Raw genomic sequence first — 20744 nt, forward strand, 5'->3', positions numbered from 1 at the left:
TTGAACATTTGATTCCCAGAGGAATCAATGCTTCACTTAACAAGACTTTTTTTCACTTAAGGTGCGATTTTCAGGAATGTACCCCTGAATTTAAGTAAGGTGGCCCTGGAAACACTTTAACCTTCGACTCGTACTTTCAGGTCCGCAGTCACGCATTCATTAAATTCCTTAAGTAACAGAACACTTACAACTGGGTGATATCATATCTTCCAAGACTTGATACACTAACCAGGTTGAGGTGTGTTGATTTTTATATCTTATCTGCAAATCCAGCATGCTTCAGCAGCAGCTTTGAACACAAGCACAGACTTATCCATCTAGTATTCTTGTCCATCAGTTGTAACAGAATTAGCAAGTGTATTATCAGTATTGTATTCACTATGAGGAGAGCTTGGACATACTTGAACTGTTTTCACTCGAGTGTGTGAGGCTGAGGGGTGACCTGCTAGAAGAGTTTAAAGTTCTGATTTATCCCCCCACCTGAAGAGATTGAAGTTGACACTGTGATGTGATGTTAAAATGCTAATCACCTTTTTACTAAAGCTGGAGTCAGTCTGGCTTCCACAGCTGTTTATTTTATTCCATAGTTCAATACAAACTTTGTTAAGATGTTCAAGGATAATGTTGTAAGATCAAAGTTTTTGAGAAGATCTCTGGCTCAGGTTGTGGATAATGATGTGGACTTAATGAAAAAATGAAAGAACTGCAGATGCTGTAAATCAGGAACATAAACAAATTTGCTGGAAAAGCTCAGCACGTCTGGCAGCATCTGTGAAGGGAAAAACAGAGTTAATGTTTTGGGTCTGGTGACCCTTCCTCAGAACTCAGCTCTGAGAAAGGGTCACTGGGCCCAAACTTTAACTCTGTTGAGCTTTTCCAGCAACTTTGTTTTTGTTCAATGTTGTGGACTTGCTGGCTGAATCAGTGTGTTTGATTGCAGACGTTTCATCACCCTGCTAGGTAACATCGTCAGTGCATCTCTGGTGAAGCGTTGGTGTTTAGTCCCACTTGTTATTTATATGCCTTGGTTTGCTGGGGTGGTTGGCCTCACTTCCAGTTTTGTTTTTTGTGAGAAACTTTACATAGGCCAAACTGGAAGGATATATGAACACCAACCAGCCACCAAGAGACATGACCAGTTCTCATTGGTCTCAGTACCCACGGACAAAGGACAAGAATTCGACTGGGACAACACATCCATGATAGCACAAGTCAAATGTAGACATACTAGGGAATTCCTGGAGGCCTGGCATTCCAGCCGGAACGCCACAAACAAACACATTGAACTGGACCTGATATACAAACTACTGAAAAGGAAAACCGGAAGTGATGCCAACCACCCCAGCAAACCGCGACATATAAATTACAAATGGGACAGAACACCAATGCTTCACTGGAGGCACACTGATGATGTTATCTAGCACGGTGACAAAATGTCTGCAATCAAACACACTGGCTCAGCCAGCAAATCCACATCCGTGTTGGATGTTGCCCAGGTGGGTTACTTTGTGTGGCACCTATGTGTGTCTCAGTGAGTGGTACTGTGTGTCTCATAGCATGTGGCACCTATGTGTGTCTCAGTGAGTGGTACTGTGTGTCACAGTGTGAGGTACTGTGTGTTGTCTCAGTGAATGGTGCTTGGTTCCTGTGTTGATTTTGCTGGATTTCTCTCTTTCTCTCTCTTGCTCTCTCTCTCTCTCTCTCTCTCTCTCTCTCTCTCTCTCTCTCTCTCTCTCTCTCTCCAGGAGATGGATATTGGGAATCTGAAACCAGGAACCAGGTACCGTGTGACTGTGAAGGCACGTAGCCTGACAGAGGAAGGGAGGCCAAGTCCCACAAAGTATGTGACAACTATCGCTCAAGGTATGAACCTATCTCCGGATTATACAGAAAATAGCCAAACAGCGATGACATATCACCTTTCGTGTTACTCAGCCAGAACAATTGAACTTTGCAAGCATATATGCTTCTCCTGCCATCAGTAGAATCTTTTCTCTTTTCCCCCCATTGTCCTCTATAGATTCTTCATCAGAGCATCCTGCATTTCTGATTAACAAGTTAATCTTTCTCTCTGTCACTCCAGTGTCATGTTGTTGCTGACCCTCCAATGGCCCTGCAGCAATTTTCTGATCCTTTTTGAGTAGCTGAGGCCTCACTAGCCTATCACTGGCTGACCTAGGACCTGCACTCTGACCACCAGGCAGTGAGAAGATAAGCCAGGCCACGGTTTGGCAATGGCCTGTAGTCTCAGAAAGCAGAGGTTGTGAGGAGGAGTATTCCTGAGAATGGAGTGGCCTAGCCTCAAGCTGTGCCTCATTTGATATCATTCTCCTGGCAGAGTCAGAAGGCCGTGGGATCAAGCTGCATTCCAGAGATATGAGCCTACAACCTACAGACTGAGGTTGCCAGTGTAGAACTGATAGCCTGCTACATTGTCAGAGTTCATCTTTCAGAAGAGGTGTTACGCCCTGATTTCCCACTCAGCATGCTGTAAATGAGCTTGCACTCACTATTTGATGATGAGCTGGTGCTTTTCCCTAAGTGTCCCGACCAAAATCTATCCTTTAATTAACATAATGAATACAGGTTATCATGTCGTAATCGTTCTGCTGTTTGTGGGATCTTGCTGTGCACATATTGTCTGCACTGATTTCCACATTGCAACTCTTCAAATGCATTTCATCAGTTTTGGAATGCCCTGATGTTACAGAAATGCAAGACTTTGTTTTTCTTTTCCAACCCCAAGGCATTGTACCCTCAATTTGGGCCAGGCAGAACTTTCAGAGTTCGTTCCCTCTGAACCACTGCCCTCAATCAGCAAGCTTGGGCTCTCTCAGAAGTTCTTGATGTAGGTTGCCATGGCAACAGTGACTGTGGGACATTAGAGGACATTCCTGGTTTTCCCATTGTCACCAGGAGTTAGGTCTCACCAGGCTGCCATCAATCATTCAAATCTCCATGTCATTCGCTCGTAAGACCAGAAAGGCATAGAAGCAGAATCAGGCCATTCAGGCCAATGTGTCTTCTCCATCATCCAATGAGATCGTGGCTGATCCAATAATCCTTTGCCCATTTTCCTTCCTTATCCCCTTAACCCTTGATTCCCTTACTGGTTAAATAATTGTCTGTCTCAGCCTTGAACATACTTAATGACCCAATCTTGACAGCCCTCTGTGGTAAAGAATTCTACAGATTCCACCCCTTTCACAGAAGAAATTCATCCTCATCACTGTCTTCAATGTGCAACCTCCATCTCTGAGATGGTGCCCTCTGTTCCTAAACTCTCCCACACGGGAAACAACCTTTCCGCATCTACCCTGTCAAACTCCTTAAGAAGCCTGTACATTTCACCAAGGTTGCCTCTCATTCTTCTAAATTCCAATGAGTACATGCCCAATCTACTTAACTATCCTCACAAGACAGCCCTTCCACACTGGGTATCCACTTAGTGAACATTCTCTAGACTAAATCCAATGCCAAATCTTTCCTTCCTTAGGTAAGAGACCTAAAACTGTTCGCAGTATTCCAGCTGTGGTCTGACTAGTGGTTCTCTAGTGTTAGCAAAACCCCTCTACTTTTATATTCCATTCCCTCTGAAATAAAGACCAACATTCCAGTCAAGGCATGAACCAAATTTAGCAATCTGAATAGAACCAATGAGAAGACGATGGCATTGTGGTAATATCACTGGACAAATAATCCAGAGGGCCAGGATGGTAGAATTTAATGAAATCTAAGACATAGGGCCAGTCTTAGAAATGGTGACCATGAAGATGCCATTGATCATGGTAAAATTCTATCCAGTTCACTAATATCCTTAAGGGAGTGAAATCTGACATCCTTACCTAGTCTAGCCTACATATGGCTCCAGACACACAACATTGAGTTTGACTCTTAAATGGCCCTCTGAAAAGGTCTAGCAGGTCATTAAAGGGCAATTAAGGTCAGGTAGCAGTCATTGATCATACTAGAGATGCCCAAATCCCATGAAAGAATAGCTAAAGGGAAAATGGAGATAGGTGCATAGTGGCTGTGTTGACAATTACACAGCCTCAAACATGCTGTGTGATTGATATTTCTACATTAAGGTTTGTGGAATGAATATTATGCCACTGTGTTGGCCCTTTGTGAAAGGGCAGAATTTTGAGGCCTGGCTTTAAAACAAACAAAATGTCTCTTTTTAAATCTAAAATCTGTCTTACAGCCACAATTTATTAGACATTACTGTAGGATATTGTGTGTAGTTTTGGTCTCCTTATCTCAGGGTAGATATTACTGCCATGCAGGGAATGCAGTGAAGTTTCCCAGGTCGGGGGGGACTGTCCTATGAAGAGAGATTGAGCAAACTGGGCCTGTATTCTCCAGAGTTTTGAAGAATTAGATGTATTATCATTGAAACTTACCTACAACTACCCTGTCTTTTGTGAGATGTTTTCTTAAAGAAAAATACACTAAAGAAATGCAGATGCTGGAATTCAGAAACAAAATCAGAAATTGCTGGAAAATCTCAGCAAGTCCGGCAGCATCTGTGTATAGAGAGCAGAGTTAATGTTTTGGGACTAGTAATGAGAACTGATTGTATCAGGGAAAATGTTTCTATAAAGTTGAAGATGAGGTGAGGGGAGGAGTGAGCGTAAACAGCTGGTGGAGATAGAGCCCAAGGTGAGAGAGAACTGTTGGACAGACAAAAGAATGAGTAAATGTCAGTCTGGGAGAGTCAATAGCTGCTATTGGAGACTATTAGTAGCTGACAATGGGTTGGCGGTGGTAGCAGCCCAAGGGATGTCAAGGCCTGGGGTATGGAGGGTTGGCAAAAGGACACAGGAGAAAGTGGCCAGGCCCTGAAATTGTGAAACTGGATATTGACTCTTGAAGACTACAAAGTCCCCAAGCAGAAAATGTTTCCCCTGATTGCGAAGTCAGGATCCAGGGGTCATGATTGCGAATGAGTTGAGGAGAATTTCTTTTTACTCAGAGGGCTGGAAGCTTTAGGAATTCTCTGTCACTGAGAGCTATGGAAGCTTAGTCCACAGAATATTTCAAGTAGGGTTGATAGATTTCTGATTATCAATGAAATACAGGGTTATAGTGGGGTGGTGGGTAAATGACATAGAATTGTGTGATCAGCCATGATCATATTGAATTGTATTAAATGTGGTGTCACTGTTATTATTATTACCGGTATGAAATGAAAACCTTGGAAAGCTTTTAATGGAAATGTTGACTTTATTGAAGAGATACATCACTGAGGTTTCTTGTGTTGCACCTAAAAGGATCCATGCAAGAAAACCAAATTTCAAACAATTAAAATGATTTATACCACAGGAGCAGAGTGTGCTGATTCACTGGCAAGTTGATTCTAATTGGCAGAAGTGTTACCAGGGGAAAAGCAACGGGGATCTCTAAGTTTCACAGTCTACGGGACAATTTTAAAAAATGCGAGAGGCTTGAACATGTTCCTTTTACTTGCAGGAATGAATCCTTGGTCTCTTGCAAGGGTAAATTGTGAACTTGGCTGATTCTTGAAATTGATTGCTAAGGTACCAATTGGAGCTCAGGATTATTCAGCAAGTGTTAGCCAGTCACTGAAGGACTGGTTCCTTGATGCTTTCCTACACCTATGCAGTTGTCCAACCTCTGTGTGCCTTGCTGATGCCCATTGGTGTTTTCCCAGACCAGTGCTCACCACCAGAAGCCCCATCCCGACCTGAGGCTGCGGCCGTGTCTGACTCGGAGGTGGCGTTGTCATGGAAACCTGGGCCAGGGGATGGGAGTTCGTCACTACAATACTACACGGTAGAGTATACACGGTGAGTGTTGGAACATAAGCCATTGGGTAATTGACAAGAAGAGTCGTCCAACCGGCTAGTCCTTTGAACTGAGGAGACCAAGCAACAAGAGGAGGCCACTCAGCCCCTCAAGCTTGTTCCTCCTTTCAGTGAGATTGCAAAACAACTGTATCTTCATTCCACCCAGTTGTCTTGATTCCGCAAACTTTTTTTCTTTATAACAACGCTGTTGAGGGAGCTCCAGATTTCCACTTCCTTTTATGTGAAGAAATTCTTCTTAATTTGCCCTAGGGAATATAGTTCTAATTTCATCTCTGCGTTGGTTAACAAACAAAGCAACCTTCATCTCCCAGAAATGTGTCAGCTACGGCTCATTATCTGACTCTCAGAGTTATAAATTGGTGACTTGAATGAGACAGCACGCTCACAGATGACAGTTTATTTGGGCACTGACTGACTGTAATTGAATCTGCCCTGATGAGGGGAGCTTTGCATTGAAAGAGGCTATTGTGGGCTTCTGGCTGGATAGCTCAATTACCAGACTCTAGGCATGTGACACAAATTGACCCTGCCCTCCGGTCAGCCTGTAGCTTGCAGCCAGACCCCGCTCGCTGCTTCCCTTTCACCTCCACAACCCCCCACTTCTCACCACTTCCTGAACATCCCCTACAAGAGGGAAAATCCCTCACAAACCAAAGGGAGTGTTTTCTTTTTAAAAATGTTGCTGCAACATGCAGGAAATCCCGGCATTGTTTTCCAAGGATTGTCAGACACTCAGGTGGCGTTTTTTTTGTTTTACACTCATGGGATGTGGGAGTCACTGACTAGGCCAGCATCTATTGTCTTTCTCTAATAGCTAGTGAGAAGGTGGGGGGGCGAGCTGCCTTCATGAACCGCTACAGTCCATCTGCTGTATGTTGACCCACTACGCCCTTAGAGAGGGAATTCCAGGATTTTGACACAGTGACACTGAAGGAAGGGTGATATTTTTCCAAATCAGAATGGTGAAGAGTATGGAGGGGAACTTGTGGGGGGTTGATGTTCCCATATATTTACTGCACTTGTCCTTCTAGATGGAAGTTATCATGGGTTTGGAAGGCCCTGCCTGAAGATCTTTGGTGAATTTCTGCTGTTCGTCTTGAGGATGGTATACACTGATATTCCTGAGTGCTGGTAGTGGAGGAAGTGGATGTTTGTGTTGCTTGTTCCCTGGGTTAACCTGCCTTAAGACCATCAAATTCCAAAAACAGTTAAGAATTAGGATCCTGGTAATCCATGTTTACTCATGGGCATTCCTCACAAGAGTCAAGGCTGATGCCTGTGTTCCAGAGTCTTGAGGCTGACCACGTGCAGGTACTGACCCAAGCCAGTGGGTCCCCAGTCCACAGTCTCCATGTCCGACAGATTGAACAGTACCATCAGGAATCTCCTGGGCTAGGGTGGTGGAAGCAAGGGGAAATGCAGCTGGGCTCCAACCTATCCACTGGAACCTGGGCAACATTGGTTAATTTTGAGGCTGATGTCTACTGTGAAGATGTCTATGTTGAATTTCTGGTACATACAATGCCATTTGTAGGTTCTGCTCTCCACGAGTCAACGGGGCTCATTGGGGGAATCATAAATAGACAGTTTAGTGAGATCCACAGGGAGACTTCAGTCAGTGGCTGGATGGTGTTGATAAGGGAGGTTAGGCCTATTAATTTAATGATCAGACAGTGGGGACTGGAAAGGAGGGACTGAGGATTACAACATTCCTTCAATAATGACATTGATTTTTGTTATTTCATGGGATGTGAATGTCACTAGCAGGCCTAGGATTTTCGTGTTTCCACAGAGGTCAGTTAAGAGACAACCACATGCTATGGGACTGGAGTCACACGTAGGCAAGCTCAGATAAGGATGGAAGATTTCCTTCTCTAAAGGACATCAGTGGCATTTTACAGCAATCAGTGGCAGTTTCATGGCCAACTTCAGTTCTAGATTTATTAATTGAGTTTAACTTATGGGTTCAAATCCCAACAAGGGATCTATGACCTTTAACCAGGGTCCAATGGATTAAGAGGCCAGTGCGATTACCACCACATGGCCCTCAATGAGATAGTGTCACTCTAACCCAGGACTTGAAGCAGTTTCCTAAGGCAGGTGTGTAGGTTGGAAGGTGACGGAAGGAATGAAGAGGAGAGTAAGAGAACAGGAGGAGTGTTACCACATCTCTTTGTCAGTGGCAAGTTGAGCAGCAGTGAAATGCCCAAAGGAAGGTTTGAAGATAATATGATGGTGGGGGTAAGGGAAAGTTAGATCTAATATGGAATAATTCCTCTCCCCTCTCTGACTACATGTGGGGAGATAATATTCCATTACCCCTTCCCCAGGGACAGTCTTCATGTTGGTTACATGCACAAGGGAAATGCTGAGCCCAGAAACATGTCCGAATCTACAATGTACCCGTTGTGGCTTCCTGTACATTGGGGAAACCAAGCGGAGGCTTGGGGACTGCTTTGCAGAACACCTCCGCTCGGTTCACAACAAACAACTGCACCTCCCAGTTGCGAAACATTTTAACTCTCCCTCCAATTCCTTAGATGACATGTCCATCCTGGGCCTCCTGCAGTGCCACAATGATGCCACCCGAAGGTTGCAGAAACAGCAACTCATATTCCGCCTGGGAACCCTGCAGCCCAATGGTATCAATGTGGACTTCACAAGCTTCAAAATCTCCCCTTCCCCCACTGCATCCCAAAACCAGTCCAGCTCGTCCCCGCCTCCCTAACCTGTTCTTCCTCTCAGCTATCCCCTCTTCCCACCTCAAGCTGCTCCTCCGTTTCCCCCCTACTAACCTCATCCCACCTCCTTGAACTGTCCGTCCTCCCCAGACTGACCTATCCCCAGCCACCTCCCCACCTATACTCTCCTCTCCACCTATCTTCTCCTCTACCCCTCTTCGGTCTGCCTCCCCCTCTCTCCCTATTTATTTCAGAACCCTCTCCGATGAACGGTCTAGGCCTGAAACGCCAGGTTTTGTGCCCCTGAGATGCTGCTTGGCCTGCTGTGTTCATCCAGCTCCACACTTTGTTATCTCAAATCTACACATCGTCATCTTGCAAATCACCCACCTCCTCTTTCTTACAGTGCTTGACTAACCTCCCAATCTCTTCAATGTGACCATAAGGCAGAGACTAACACAAATGGACAGCCAGTTGTGGTGTGGATATATCGCCGAATGAGCTATCCCAAATCCCAGACTAATTTCTAGTTCAAGTCTCACCATATGGAAATTCTAATTCAGTGAAGTCTGGAAGTTTTTGCTTTGTCTTCAAGCTCCAGCCATTGTCAATTGTTATATGAACCCATCCGACTAATTCAAGGAAGGAAGTCTGCTGTCCTACATGTGACTCCAGACCCACAGGACATATGGTCAATTTTCAACTGCCCTCCAAAATGGCCCAGAGAGCCAATCAGCTCAAGGGCAGTGAGTGCCAGGATTGTCATTTCCCATGATAGAATAAACAGCAAAAGAAGCACTGATTCTCTGGACTGATCCTCTATGTAGGGCATTGTCTCCCTACCTGGCCAGACCTCCTCTGATTGACAGAGTTCACGGCAGTAATTCTGACTTGAATATGTTCCAGGATTTTGACCTTCTGCTGAGCTCAGTGCAATCTCCAGCTTAATGCCTAATATTGGTAGCATGAGTACCCTTTCGTCAAGGCTCACCCTGAGCAGCTCTGTGACACAGAACTCTGAGACAAAACGTTAACTGTGCTTGAAGGTAAATGACGCTCTCTGGTCTACCCAAAACTTGTTGGTCTTCCAGAATAAAGAATGGGCCTTGTCTGGGTCTTGCAGACCGACACATTCCAAGATCTAGGACAAACTGCCGAGAGACTCAATAAAGCTTGGGGCAGCTGCCGCCAAGGCACAGTGGGGAAAGATCACCACCTACGGCCTTTCTGCCAAAGTACAGGAAGGGTCTGTTCTGTCATTGGACCCTCTCTCCTTGCCTCAAAATGTATGTAAACAGTGCATGAGTAGGAAATGCCTTTGGTTTCTCAAACTGCAGAGAAGTGTTTTGAGGAGGAACCCGCATCATTATGGAGTGTCAGGAATGGAGAGGGTTACGTCCTGCTCTGTAGGCGTCAGGAAGCTCCCAGTCTTATCTCCAGAGTATACAATCTGGAGATGAGGAGGAGTGGGGGAGGAGAGCTGATCAGGTTATTAACATGCTGCTTAAACGTTTAATTCTTCCCACCATCTGTGTGCAGTTTGCTTTCAAACAACTTACCTTGTCAGGATGTTGAACAAACATGACAGATAGTTATCAGCGGTGATGCTCACTAATGTTTGTCTTTTCACACTTCTCTTTGTCTGACACACACACCCCACACTCACCCCGCACTCACCCCACACCCAACCCACACACCCACTCCATGCACACCAATTTTTAATACAAAACGTGAACTGAGCAAGGTCAGGATAATTACAACATTTGAATGGAATTAAAGGGTGGGCTGGAGGACAGAACTGAGCTCTTCCTATGATCACCATCTCTATTCTTTCTTTTTTGTCTCCCTTTCTCTCTCTGTTTATTTCTTTCCATCACTCTTTCTGCCTTTCTCCCTCTCTTTCTCTGTTTCTTTCTTTATCTTCATTTACTTCTCTCCATTTCCACAATTTTCTCTCCTATTGCTTTCTCCCATCTCCTGTCTCTCTTTTCAGGGCGAGGTTAGGGTGCCGAGTTGGTAAATCAGCCATGACCATATTGAATCTCAGAGCAGGCTCTCAGGGCCAAGTGGTGGACTTTGGCTTCTATTTTCTACGTTTCTATGTTTCATCCACAGGGAACAAAGTTAAGAAACTGCCAAACATGTGCTGGGATACTTTAACAAAAGGGCTAAGCAGGACAAACGCCAAATTGACAAGATGGATGCCCTTTTTTAATGATATTCTGGGATGGTGCTTAACTGGTTGGAATGCATCAGCCTGCATTTTTCCTTTATAATCTTTGACCGGTTATTGTTAAAGAGTTGTTGGCTATAAGAGAAGCATTGTGCAGTCATCACGCCACAGTTAAATATGCCCTGCTCATAAACATAGACGGCTGTGATAGTTAAAAAAAATTGCCTGTTTCTGTGGCTCCTGGATGGCAGCCCTCTGAAAGAACAGGCCGTCTGCAGAACCCCTCACAGTGAGGCAGCTGTAGGCATCCAGCCTTCAGAATCTCTCACTGCTAACTGAACAGGAAGTCAGAGAGACCTCAGCATGCGACATTCTCAACACTGACCCTTTGTCTTTCTGTTAAAATATAACACAATAGAAATACAGTAATCATCTCAGAGTGGCCAGCCATCCCTGACATAGAGGTCCATTTCAATTAATTTGGAAGCTTCATCACAACAACCCCAGACTGGGAACTCTCTTTTACAGCTCCCTGCAATTTTTGTACATCTATTTCTTCACCCTGTTTTGTCCTGCCCCTAATTCCCCAGTCCTTCAATCACCTTGCTGTGCCCTCTAGTCTCCCCATCGCCTCACTCCCCATCTCCTGTCCCTCAATCCCCTCACTCCATCTTCTAGTCTCTCCATCTCCTCACATCCACATCCTTTCATCCCATTTCTCGTTCTCCCATGAAACACGTTCCCCTCACCTCCCTTTAGCTGTCAGCATTGCGCAGGGACCATTCCCTTCATGACACCGTGGCCCACATCTCCATCACTTCTAATGGCTTCTCATTGTGCAATTGCAGAAGGTGTAACACTTGCCCATTCACCTCTTGTCTCCTCATTGTCCAAAGCACCTTTCAGCTAAAACAGTAATTTACTTGTACCCATTAGGTCAGCTGTATTTGATCTTTAAAATGTAGTTTCCTTTAGTCCAAATACAGATATCTCCACTCTGTCTGTAAGAGTGACCTCAACCTCCCAGTTACTTGCCACTTTAACAAATCACCTTGATCTAATGCTAACATTTCTGTCCTGGGCTTGCTGCAATGTTCCAATGAAGCACAGCACCTGCTCAGAGAATAACACCGCATCTTCCTCTTAGGTACTTTACAGTCTTGAGATCGTAACGCTGAACTCAATAAGCTCAAAAACTGATCATATTCTGTCTTATTTACTTTGCACGTAGTAGAGGAGTTTACTTCTCTCTCTTTCAAACCTTAATTTACACTCTTTTTACATGTTGTTCCCTTTATTCACTATTAACAACCCATCTGTCTTTTGCACTGGGTCTCTACACCGTCCGCTCTACAGCTCCCTCACTACTTTTGTGAAAAGTATATAAAGAACTGATTTTCAACACCTTTTGGTTTGAAAAGCGGCATATCAGACTCGAAACATTCACTCTATTTCTGTCACCACAGATGCTACCAGACCTACTAAGTTTCTCCAGCATTCTCTGCATTTGTTTGAGGGGGTCATAAATTGCACGACACCAGGTTATAGTCTAATAGTCTCCTTGTTCGAGTGTTAGTGAGAGGTAGTATCAGACATAGAATTTATAAGAACAAAGGGTCGCACCAGTGATGAGGATGTACTAAACAAACCTGAGATGCTGTTAAATTTTTTATCAGTTAGATGGTTCTAATTGATTAATATGTATATGTAAGTCCCCGAATTCCTTTCAAGTCACGGTCCTGAGGGACCTAAAGATTTTACGAGTGTAAAGAAGAGATGATATTTTAGGTCAGACAGTACATGTTAGGTGTGAGGCATTGTTTAGTATCTGTTTGTGTTTTAGTTTGGGGTCAGACTGGTTTTATTTCTAAACTTGGGAGTTATAAAATGCCAGTTGACTGACTGTCTATAAATTGTGTGTTTTTTTAACAAAATAAAATACGTCTGCAAATAAAATTCACCCCATGCATTCACATGCGTGTGTGAGGGAGCGAGAGAGAGAGAGAGTGTGTGAGAAAGGGAGAGAATAAGAATGTGTGTGTGCACGCATGTGTATGTGTGTGAGAAACAGATCATGTGTATGGGAGACAGAGAGTGTGTGTATGTTTGCAAGTGTGTGAGGGAGTGAGAGACAGGAATGAGAGACAATGTGTATGAGAGAAGACAAAGTATGGAGCTGGATGAACACAGCAGGCCAAGCAGCATGCTCCTACGATGCTGCTTGACCTACTGTGTTCATCCAGCTCCACATTTTGTTATCTCGGATTCTCCAGCATCTGCAGTTCCCATTATCTCAGTATGAGAGAGGATCTGTCTGTGTCTCTGTCTGCGCCTGTGCCTGTGTGTGTCTGTGTGAGAGTCCGTTTGTCTGTGTGAGAGTCTATGTGCCTGTGTGTGTGTCTGTGTGAGAGTCTGTGTGTCTGTGTGTATGTGTGAGAGTGTATAGTATGGTGACCTCGCCTGTAGTGCAGTATGAGCGCAAGATCCCAGTTGAGGCCATCCTCATGAGTGCCGAACCTGGCTATAGCCTCTGCTTGACAGCGCTCCGTGGTTGTCTATTCCAAAGTCTGTCTTGGGGGACGTTTACCTGAAGATCTGAGGCCGAATTTGATGAGGGCATAGAATGCTAATATTCTGCATCCTGTTAGGGAGCTGAGCACAGAGCAGTCTATGCGGAACTTAATCTTGTACATTATTTAACAACGTCACAATGAAGGCAACCCTAGATAACAGTGACCCCAATGTGATTGAGGGGTCTGATATTTCTTTAAATTTAAATAGGGGAAATTATAAGAGCATGAAAACAGAGCTGGCCAAAGTAAATTAATTAAGCTAAACAACAGGCCAATAGAGATGCAATGGCAGACATTTAAGGGAATATTTCAAATGATATAGAATTGATGCATTGAGAAAAATTCCAAGCTACAGACCAACCATCTGTGGCTAATTGGAAAGATTAAAGATAGTATCAAACTTGAATAAAAGTATAAACTGAAAAAATTGTGGGTGCTGTAAATCAGGAACAGAATCAGAAATTGCTAGAAAAGCTCAGGTGATCTGATAGCATCTGTGGAGAGAAATCAGAGTTAACGTTATGTGTCAAGCCAAAATGTTAACTCTGATTTCTCTCCACAGATGCTACCAGGCCTGCTGAGCTATTCCAGCAATTTCTGTTTTTATTGAAGAAAAGTAAATTGCACCGACAGAATATGCAAAGGAAAATGCACAATGACATAAAAATTAAGGCAAAAAACAGGTTACAGGAGCAAGATATATTGGGCAGAGATATAATAAATAGCTAGAGTTTATACAAATATTTCAATAAAAGAGTTAACATAATGAGAGTTGGTCGTGTAGAAAGTGAGTATGGAGAATTAATAAAATAAGGGAATGGCAGATGAATTGAATAGGTATTTTGTATCACTCTTTACTATCAAGAATATCTGAGAAGCAGCAATAAATCAGGAATTCTCAGAAGGGAGGCAGGAATTCTGAAAAGTCACAGTCATCAGAGAAGTGATATTAAGCAAATTGTTGAAGCTGTGGGCTGATAAATGTTCGAGTCCTGATGAACTTCATCCTTTAAACTAGAGGCTAGTGTGATAGTTAATGCATTGGTTTCAATTTTTCAAAACTCCCTTGATTTAGGGACAGCCTGTCTGATTGGAAGACAGTGAGTGTAACTCCTTTATTCAAACGGGAAGTCAGACAGAAAGCAGGAAATGACAGCTCACTTAGTTTAACATCGTTCATACGGAAAATGTTAGAAACTATTATTAAAGATATTATAGCAAGGCACTTGGATCATTTGAGGTAATCAGGCAGAGTTGACATGATTTTGAGAAAAGGAAATCATCATTAACCAATCTATTGGAGTTGATTGAGTAAGTAATGCTCTATGGATAAAGGGGAACCAGTGGATGTATTGCATTTAGATTTCCAGAAAGTATTTGGTCAAGTTCCATGTCAAAGGTTATGCAGAAAGTTTTAAAAAATGTATAAGAGGCAACAGTTTGGCACTTTTAGAAGATTGTGTAGCTTAGAATAGGCATAAATGGGTCTTTTTAAAGTTGGAGAGGAGCAATAATTGGTGTGCCACAGTAATTGCTATTAGGATCTTCACTGTTATCATTTTGTATAAATGACTTGGATGAAGTGGTAGAAGATATGGGTGCCAAATTTGCTAATATCACAAAGGGTAGGGAGGGAAGTAAATTGTAAAAAAGGTATAAGGATGGTGCAGAGGATTTGGTTCGCTGAAGTCATTGGGAGAATATGTGGCAAATGGAGTATAATGTGGGAAAATGTGACATTATCCATTTTAGCCAGAAAAATAAAAATGAAGCATATTATCTAAATAGTTAGAGGCTACAGACATCTGAGATGCAGAGAGATCTGAGTATCCTAGTGAATGATTCTCAGAAGGTTTGATGCAGATACAGAATGTAATCGGGAAAGCTAAGTGAATGTCATGATTTATTGCAAGGGGAATTGAATGGAAGATTGTGGAGGTTATGCTCAGCTATACAGGGTCCTGGTGAGACCACAGCTGGAGTCCCATGTTCAGTATATTTTTCAAAATTTTAAGCATGGATGTAAGTGACACTGGCAAGCCTGGTGTTTGCCTGATTGCCCAGAGGGATTTGCTGTGGGCCTGGAGTCACATAAAAACGAGATGGGTAGTTTACATCAATTGGCATGGTCACACTGTGTATCATCACACCACTATCTTCTGTTTTATAAAGGAAGGTTAATGTGAGGTAACACGGTGTGAAGATGGATGAACACAAGCACCAATATGAGATGCTGTTCCTGCATCTTTCGGGTGGCATCACTGTGACAATGCAGGAGGCCCAGGATGGACATGTCGTCCGAGGAGTTGGGGAGGGTGGTAAATTAAAATGGTTCGTGACTGGGAGGAGTAGTTGTTTGTTGCGAAGGTTAATGTGTTGGAAGCAGTTCAGAGAAGGTTAACTGGAGTTATCCATGGAATACATCATCAAATCATGGGACCCCTATGGTGCGAAATGCAGCTATTCAGCCCATCGAGTCTACACTGACCCTCTGAAGGCCATCCCACCAAGACCTAGCCCCTGACTCTATCCCGGAAACTCTGCATTTCTTTTGACTAATCCACCAAGCAGCATCAGAGGAGCAGGAAAGCTTGTCATTTCGGGTTGGGACGCTTCTTCAGAAATGGGGGAGGGGAAGGGGATTCTGAAACAAATAGGGAGATGGGGGAAGCGGATAGAAGATGGATAAAGGAGAAGGTAGGGTGAGAGGAGACAGACTGGTCAAAGAGGCAGGGTTAAAGCCAGTGAAGGCGAATTTAGATGGGGAGTTAGGGGGAGATATGTCAGTCCAGGGAGGATGGACAGGTCAGGGGGGTGGGATGAAGTTAGTGGGTAGGGGATGGGGGTGGGGCTTGAGGTGTGAGGAATGTTTAGGGAGGCAGGGACCAGCTGGGCTGGCTTTGGCATGTGGTCGTGGGAGGGGAGATTTTGAAGCTTGTGAAGTCCACATTGATACCCTTAGGCTGCAGAGTTCCTGAACAAAATATGAGATGCTGTTCCTGCATCTTTCAGGTGGCTTCATCGTGGCAATGCAGAAGGCCCAGGATGGACATGTCATCCAAGGAGTTGGGTTGGGGGGGGTAAATTGAAATGGCTCGCGACTGGGAGGTGTAGTTGTTTGTTGCGAAGGTTAATGTGTTGGAAGCAGTTCAGAGAAGGTTAACTGGAGTTATCCATGGAATACGTCATCAAATCATGGGACTCCTATGGTGCGAAAAGCAGCTATTCAGCCCATCGAGTCTACACTGACCCTCTGAAGGCCATCCCACCAAGACCTAGCCCCCGACTCTATCCCAGAAACCCTGCATTTCTTTTGACTAATCCAACGAGCTGCACATCTTTGACTGTTTTTAGATGTTTTATAATGAAAGGTTGTGCTCAGCTCATTTCCACCTGAATTTTGAAGAATATGAGGTGACTCAATTGAAACTTTTAAAATCCTGAGAGTTTTGACAGGGTGGATGTGGAAAGGATGTTTTCTTTTGTGACAGAATCGAGAATAAGGGGTCACTATTTAAAAATCAAGGCTCACTTATTTCAAATAGAATAGTGATTTTTTTTTGTCTCTCTCTCACCCCGAGGGTTATGAATCTTTGGAACTCTTCCTGAAAAGCTGGTGGAAACAGAGACCATGAGTATATTGAAGGTAGAGATAGAGAGATTCTTTTTAAGGATAGAAGGATCTCAGGAGATGTCAGAAATGTGCATTTGAGGTTACAATCAAATTAACCATGATCTTACAAAATGGCAAAGCAATTTCAAGGGGCTGAACAGCCTCTTGCTCTTAGTTTGTTCTTTTCTCACCCTCTTCTATGAAGGATCTAGGTCCTTCTCATTCATTTTATCCAAGGGCCTCTCAATTTTCCATAAGACCATAAGACATAGGATCAGAAATTAGGCCATTTGGCCCATCAAATCTGCTCCACCACTCAATCATGTCCGATCAGTTCCTCAACCCATTCTCCCGCTTTCTCCCCATAACCCTTGATCCCCTTGATAATCAAGAACCTATCTATTTCAGTCTTAAATGTACTCAATGACCTGGCCTCCACAGCCTTCTATGGCTGTGAATTCCATAGATTCACCACTCTCTGACTGAAGAAGTTTCTCCTTATCTTTGTTCTAAAATATCTTCCCTTTATTCTATTGCTACACCCTTGGGTCCTTGTCCCTCCTACCAACAGTAGCATCTTCCCATCTTTCCATTCCTCAAGCCAATCTCCCCTCAGTCTTCTCAGTTCCAAGGTGAACAAGCCCAGCCCATCATACCCTTCCAGATAATTGTAACTTTCCAGTCCTGGGAAGATCCGTGTAAAAGTTATATTTTAGGAGCAAAAACAAAGTTGCTGGAAAAGCTCAGCAGGTCAGGCAACATCTGTGAAGGAGGAAACAGAATTAGCGTTTCGGGCCCGGTGACCCCTCCTCAGAGCTCGATCCCTGGTGCTGTGAGGGAACAGTGGTAGCCACTCAGCCACCATGCCACCCTAAGTTGGAGTCGGATTTAAGTTGGAAATAAATGAGTCTGTTTTCAATTATTTCCTTCCTGTGAGGTTCTGACCAGAACGACAGGCAGTATTCAAGTTGTGTCTTCACATCAGTGTTTTTTTTTATTCTTCTGGTCCTTTTATTCAATACCTTGGCTCATCTTAGCTGCCCCCTGAAGCAGTGTAGGCTGGCTTTCTGAGAGAAACAAGCCGTGGGCAATGAATGCCAGGGTGGACAGTGCAACCCCCATCTCCAGAATTCCGTTTTTTAAAAATGTTCTCCCTCCGAACATTCACTCTCGGACAATCTCATCTCCTCTTAGCTCAGCCAGCTCTGTCCCTTTTGTTTCTCGGGCTTTTCCTCAGAATAAATCTGATCCACTCTTTAGATCTTTTAATCCCCAGATCTTCTGACAGTAATTTTTTGTTTGTTCTTGATCCATAAATTGCCCTTTAGCTAATGATTGTGATTAATGCCCATCCACACAATCTGTGTGCAAGTTAGAGAGCAGCATCAGGCATGGGGCATGTTGGGCACAGAATAGGGAAATAACACACATTGCACAGTATATTGTGACTGTCTCACTGTCTGCCTCACTGCTGAGGCACGAAAGGCAGACACAGAAGCTGCTGTGTCTGTTTGTAGGTGCAAACAAAAGCTGTCACAGCAAGTTAACATTTGGCATGACGCAATGAGCCTATTTTGGAGCATTTAAGGTCCCTGCATATTTATTTAATCCTGGATTAGCTGTCAAAGACTTGCTTAATTATCTGATAACCATAAATTACAACAAGTATTCTAACGCTAACAGGAATATATAGAAATGTGGAGAATCAATCCTTCATTTTTAAATGTAGGAGATTTATTTTTAAAACGTGTGAAATTATTTTCTTGTAAGATCCTGCTCTGTCTCTTTTTCTCTCTCCTTCTTAGTCCAACCTTCCCGAGCTGCTGAGTTTCTCCAGCAATTACTGCTTTATGTTTCAGATTTCCAGCATGCACAATTCTTTGTAGTATTCCTTTTGTTGTTTGTAGTTCATTTTTTGCAGCTGATACGTGGTTAGCTCAGGTGGCTGGATGGCTGGTTTGCAATGCTGAGTAACACCGACAGTGTAGGTTCAGAGATAGTCGGAACTGCCGATGCTGGAGAATCTGAGATAACAAGGTGCAGAGCTGGATGAGCACAGCAGGCCAAGCAGCATCAGCGGAGCAGGGAAGCTTGATGTTTTGGGTCGGGACCTTTCTTCAGAAAATTCAGTGTGGGTTCAGTTAGGTTACTATAAAGCTCCCACCTTCTCAACCTCTCCCCTAACCTGAGGTGTGGTCACCCTCAAGCTTTTTATAATTGCAAAAATATATTTCAGTCATAAGGAATGTTTACGTACATGCATGGATGCTAGAGCAGTTCTGTACAGCTTTTGTATTCCAAGAAAAAACAAACCTTGGATCTGACATTCCCTGCAGTTGAAAGCCAAAATCATGTAATACTTATACTATTAATTATTTACTCTTTCATATATATTTACATTTGAGCCAAGGAGAGGGTCTGACAATTGAAAGGAACCTCATTTTATTTTGGCAGAAAGACCGTAGATGATGGACTTTCCCCACCTGGCTACCCATTTTCTCTACTATGGTCATGCTCAAGTTAAACCACCACCAGTTCTCTCTCACGAGGGAGTGGGACTACAACCACTTTACCTTTATCTGATTTCACATTGAATTCAACCTTTGTAAACATAGAAACATAGAAGATAGGAGCAGGACAAGGCCATTCAGCCCTCTAAGCCTGCTCCGCCATTCTTCACAATCACAGCTGATCGTCCAACTCAATAGCCTAATCCTGCTTTCATCCCATAGCCCTTGATTCTTTTTGCCCCAAGTGCTATTTCTAGTCACCCCTTGAATACATTCAATGTTTTAGCATCAACTATTTCCTGTGGTAATGAATTCTACAGGCTCACCACTCATTGGGTTAAGAAATGTCTCCTCATCTCCATCCTAAACGCTCAACCGAGAATCTTCATATTATGTCCCCTGGTTCTGGACACGCCCACCATTGGGAAAGTCCTCCCTGCATGTACCCTTCCAGCCCTGTTAGAATTTTATAAGTGTCTATGAGATCCTCTGTGATTCATCTGAGCTCCAGAGAAAACAATCCCAAACTAGTCAATCTCTCCTCATACATCAGACCTGCCCTCCCTGGAATCAGCCCGGTAAACCTTCATTGCATTCCTTCGAGAGCAAGAGCATCCTTCCTTAGAAAAGCAGACCAAAACTGCACTGAATATTCAAGGTGAGCTCTCACTAAGGCCCTGTACAATTGCAGCCACACATTGTGAACCAGCCCGTGAATTTGAAGAGTACAGGGATTTCTAAGTTGAAGCAGGTAGGGCATATGCCTTTCAAAATGCAACTTTCTGACTGCTCCATTCTCTCCCCCACACCCCCAACCTGATCCAAGTCATTGCCTTATCTGATGTGATTTATCCCTCTGTCTGGAGATCATCAAAGACATCCTCAGCCTAAATCGCAATTCCAAATGTTGTGTTATGCTCTTTATGAAAAATTAGGGCTTTACGCAGATGTTGTTAAGGTTGGACAGTTTGATCTAAAGGAAGAGGCTGAATAGGCTGGGTCTTCTTTCCCTAGAGGCTGAGGGGTGACATTATAGAGGTTTATATAATCATGATGATCATGGATAAGGTGAATAGCCAAGGTTTTTTTCCCAGTGTAGGGGAGTCTAAAACCAGATGACATAATTTTAACCTGAGAGGGGAAAAATTTAAAAGAGACCTAGGGGGCAAGTTTTCCACACAAAAGGTGGTGTGTGTATGGAATGAACAGCCAGAGGAGGTAGTGGAGGTGGGTACAATTACAACACTTAAAGGGCATTTGGATGGAAATATGACTAAGAACAGTTTAGAGAGCTATGGGCCAAATGCTGGCAAAAGGGACTAGATTAATTTAAGATATCTGGTCGGCAAGGACAAATTGGGCA

General features: G+C 43.6%; 1 protein-coding gene across 6 annotated transcripts in view; it reads left to right on the forward strand.

The window, feature by feature from the left end:
• LOC125451023 (pikachurin) overlaps nucleotides 1-20744 on the forward strand; it is a 139591-nt gene that overhangs the window by 13181 nt on the left and 105666 nt on the right. For all 6 annotated transcript variants that reach the window (XM_059644934.1, XM_059644930.1, XM_059644931.1 and 3 more), the window contains exons 5-6: nucleotides 1746-1863; nucleotides 5675-5810. In XM_059644934.1, the coding sequence (XP_059500917.1) occupies nucleotides 1746-1863; nucleotides 5675-5810 (254 nt within the window). The remainder of the gene's footprint in view (nucleotides 1-1745; nucleotides 1864-5674; nucleotides 5811-20744) is intronic.

Source organism: Stegostoma tigrinum, chromosome 3 (genome assembly GCF_030684315.1).
Source record: "Stegostoma tigrinum isolate sSteTig4 chromosome 3, sSteTig4.hap1, whole genome shotgun sequence".
NCBI classification, from domain to species: Eukaryota; Metazoa; Chordata; class Chondrichthyes; order Orectolobiformes; family Stegostomatidae; genus Stegostoma; species Stegostoma tigrinum.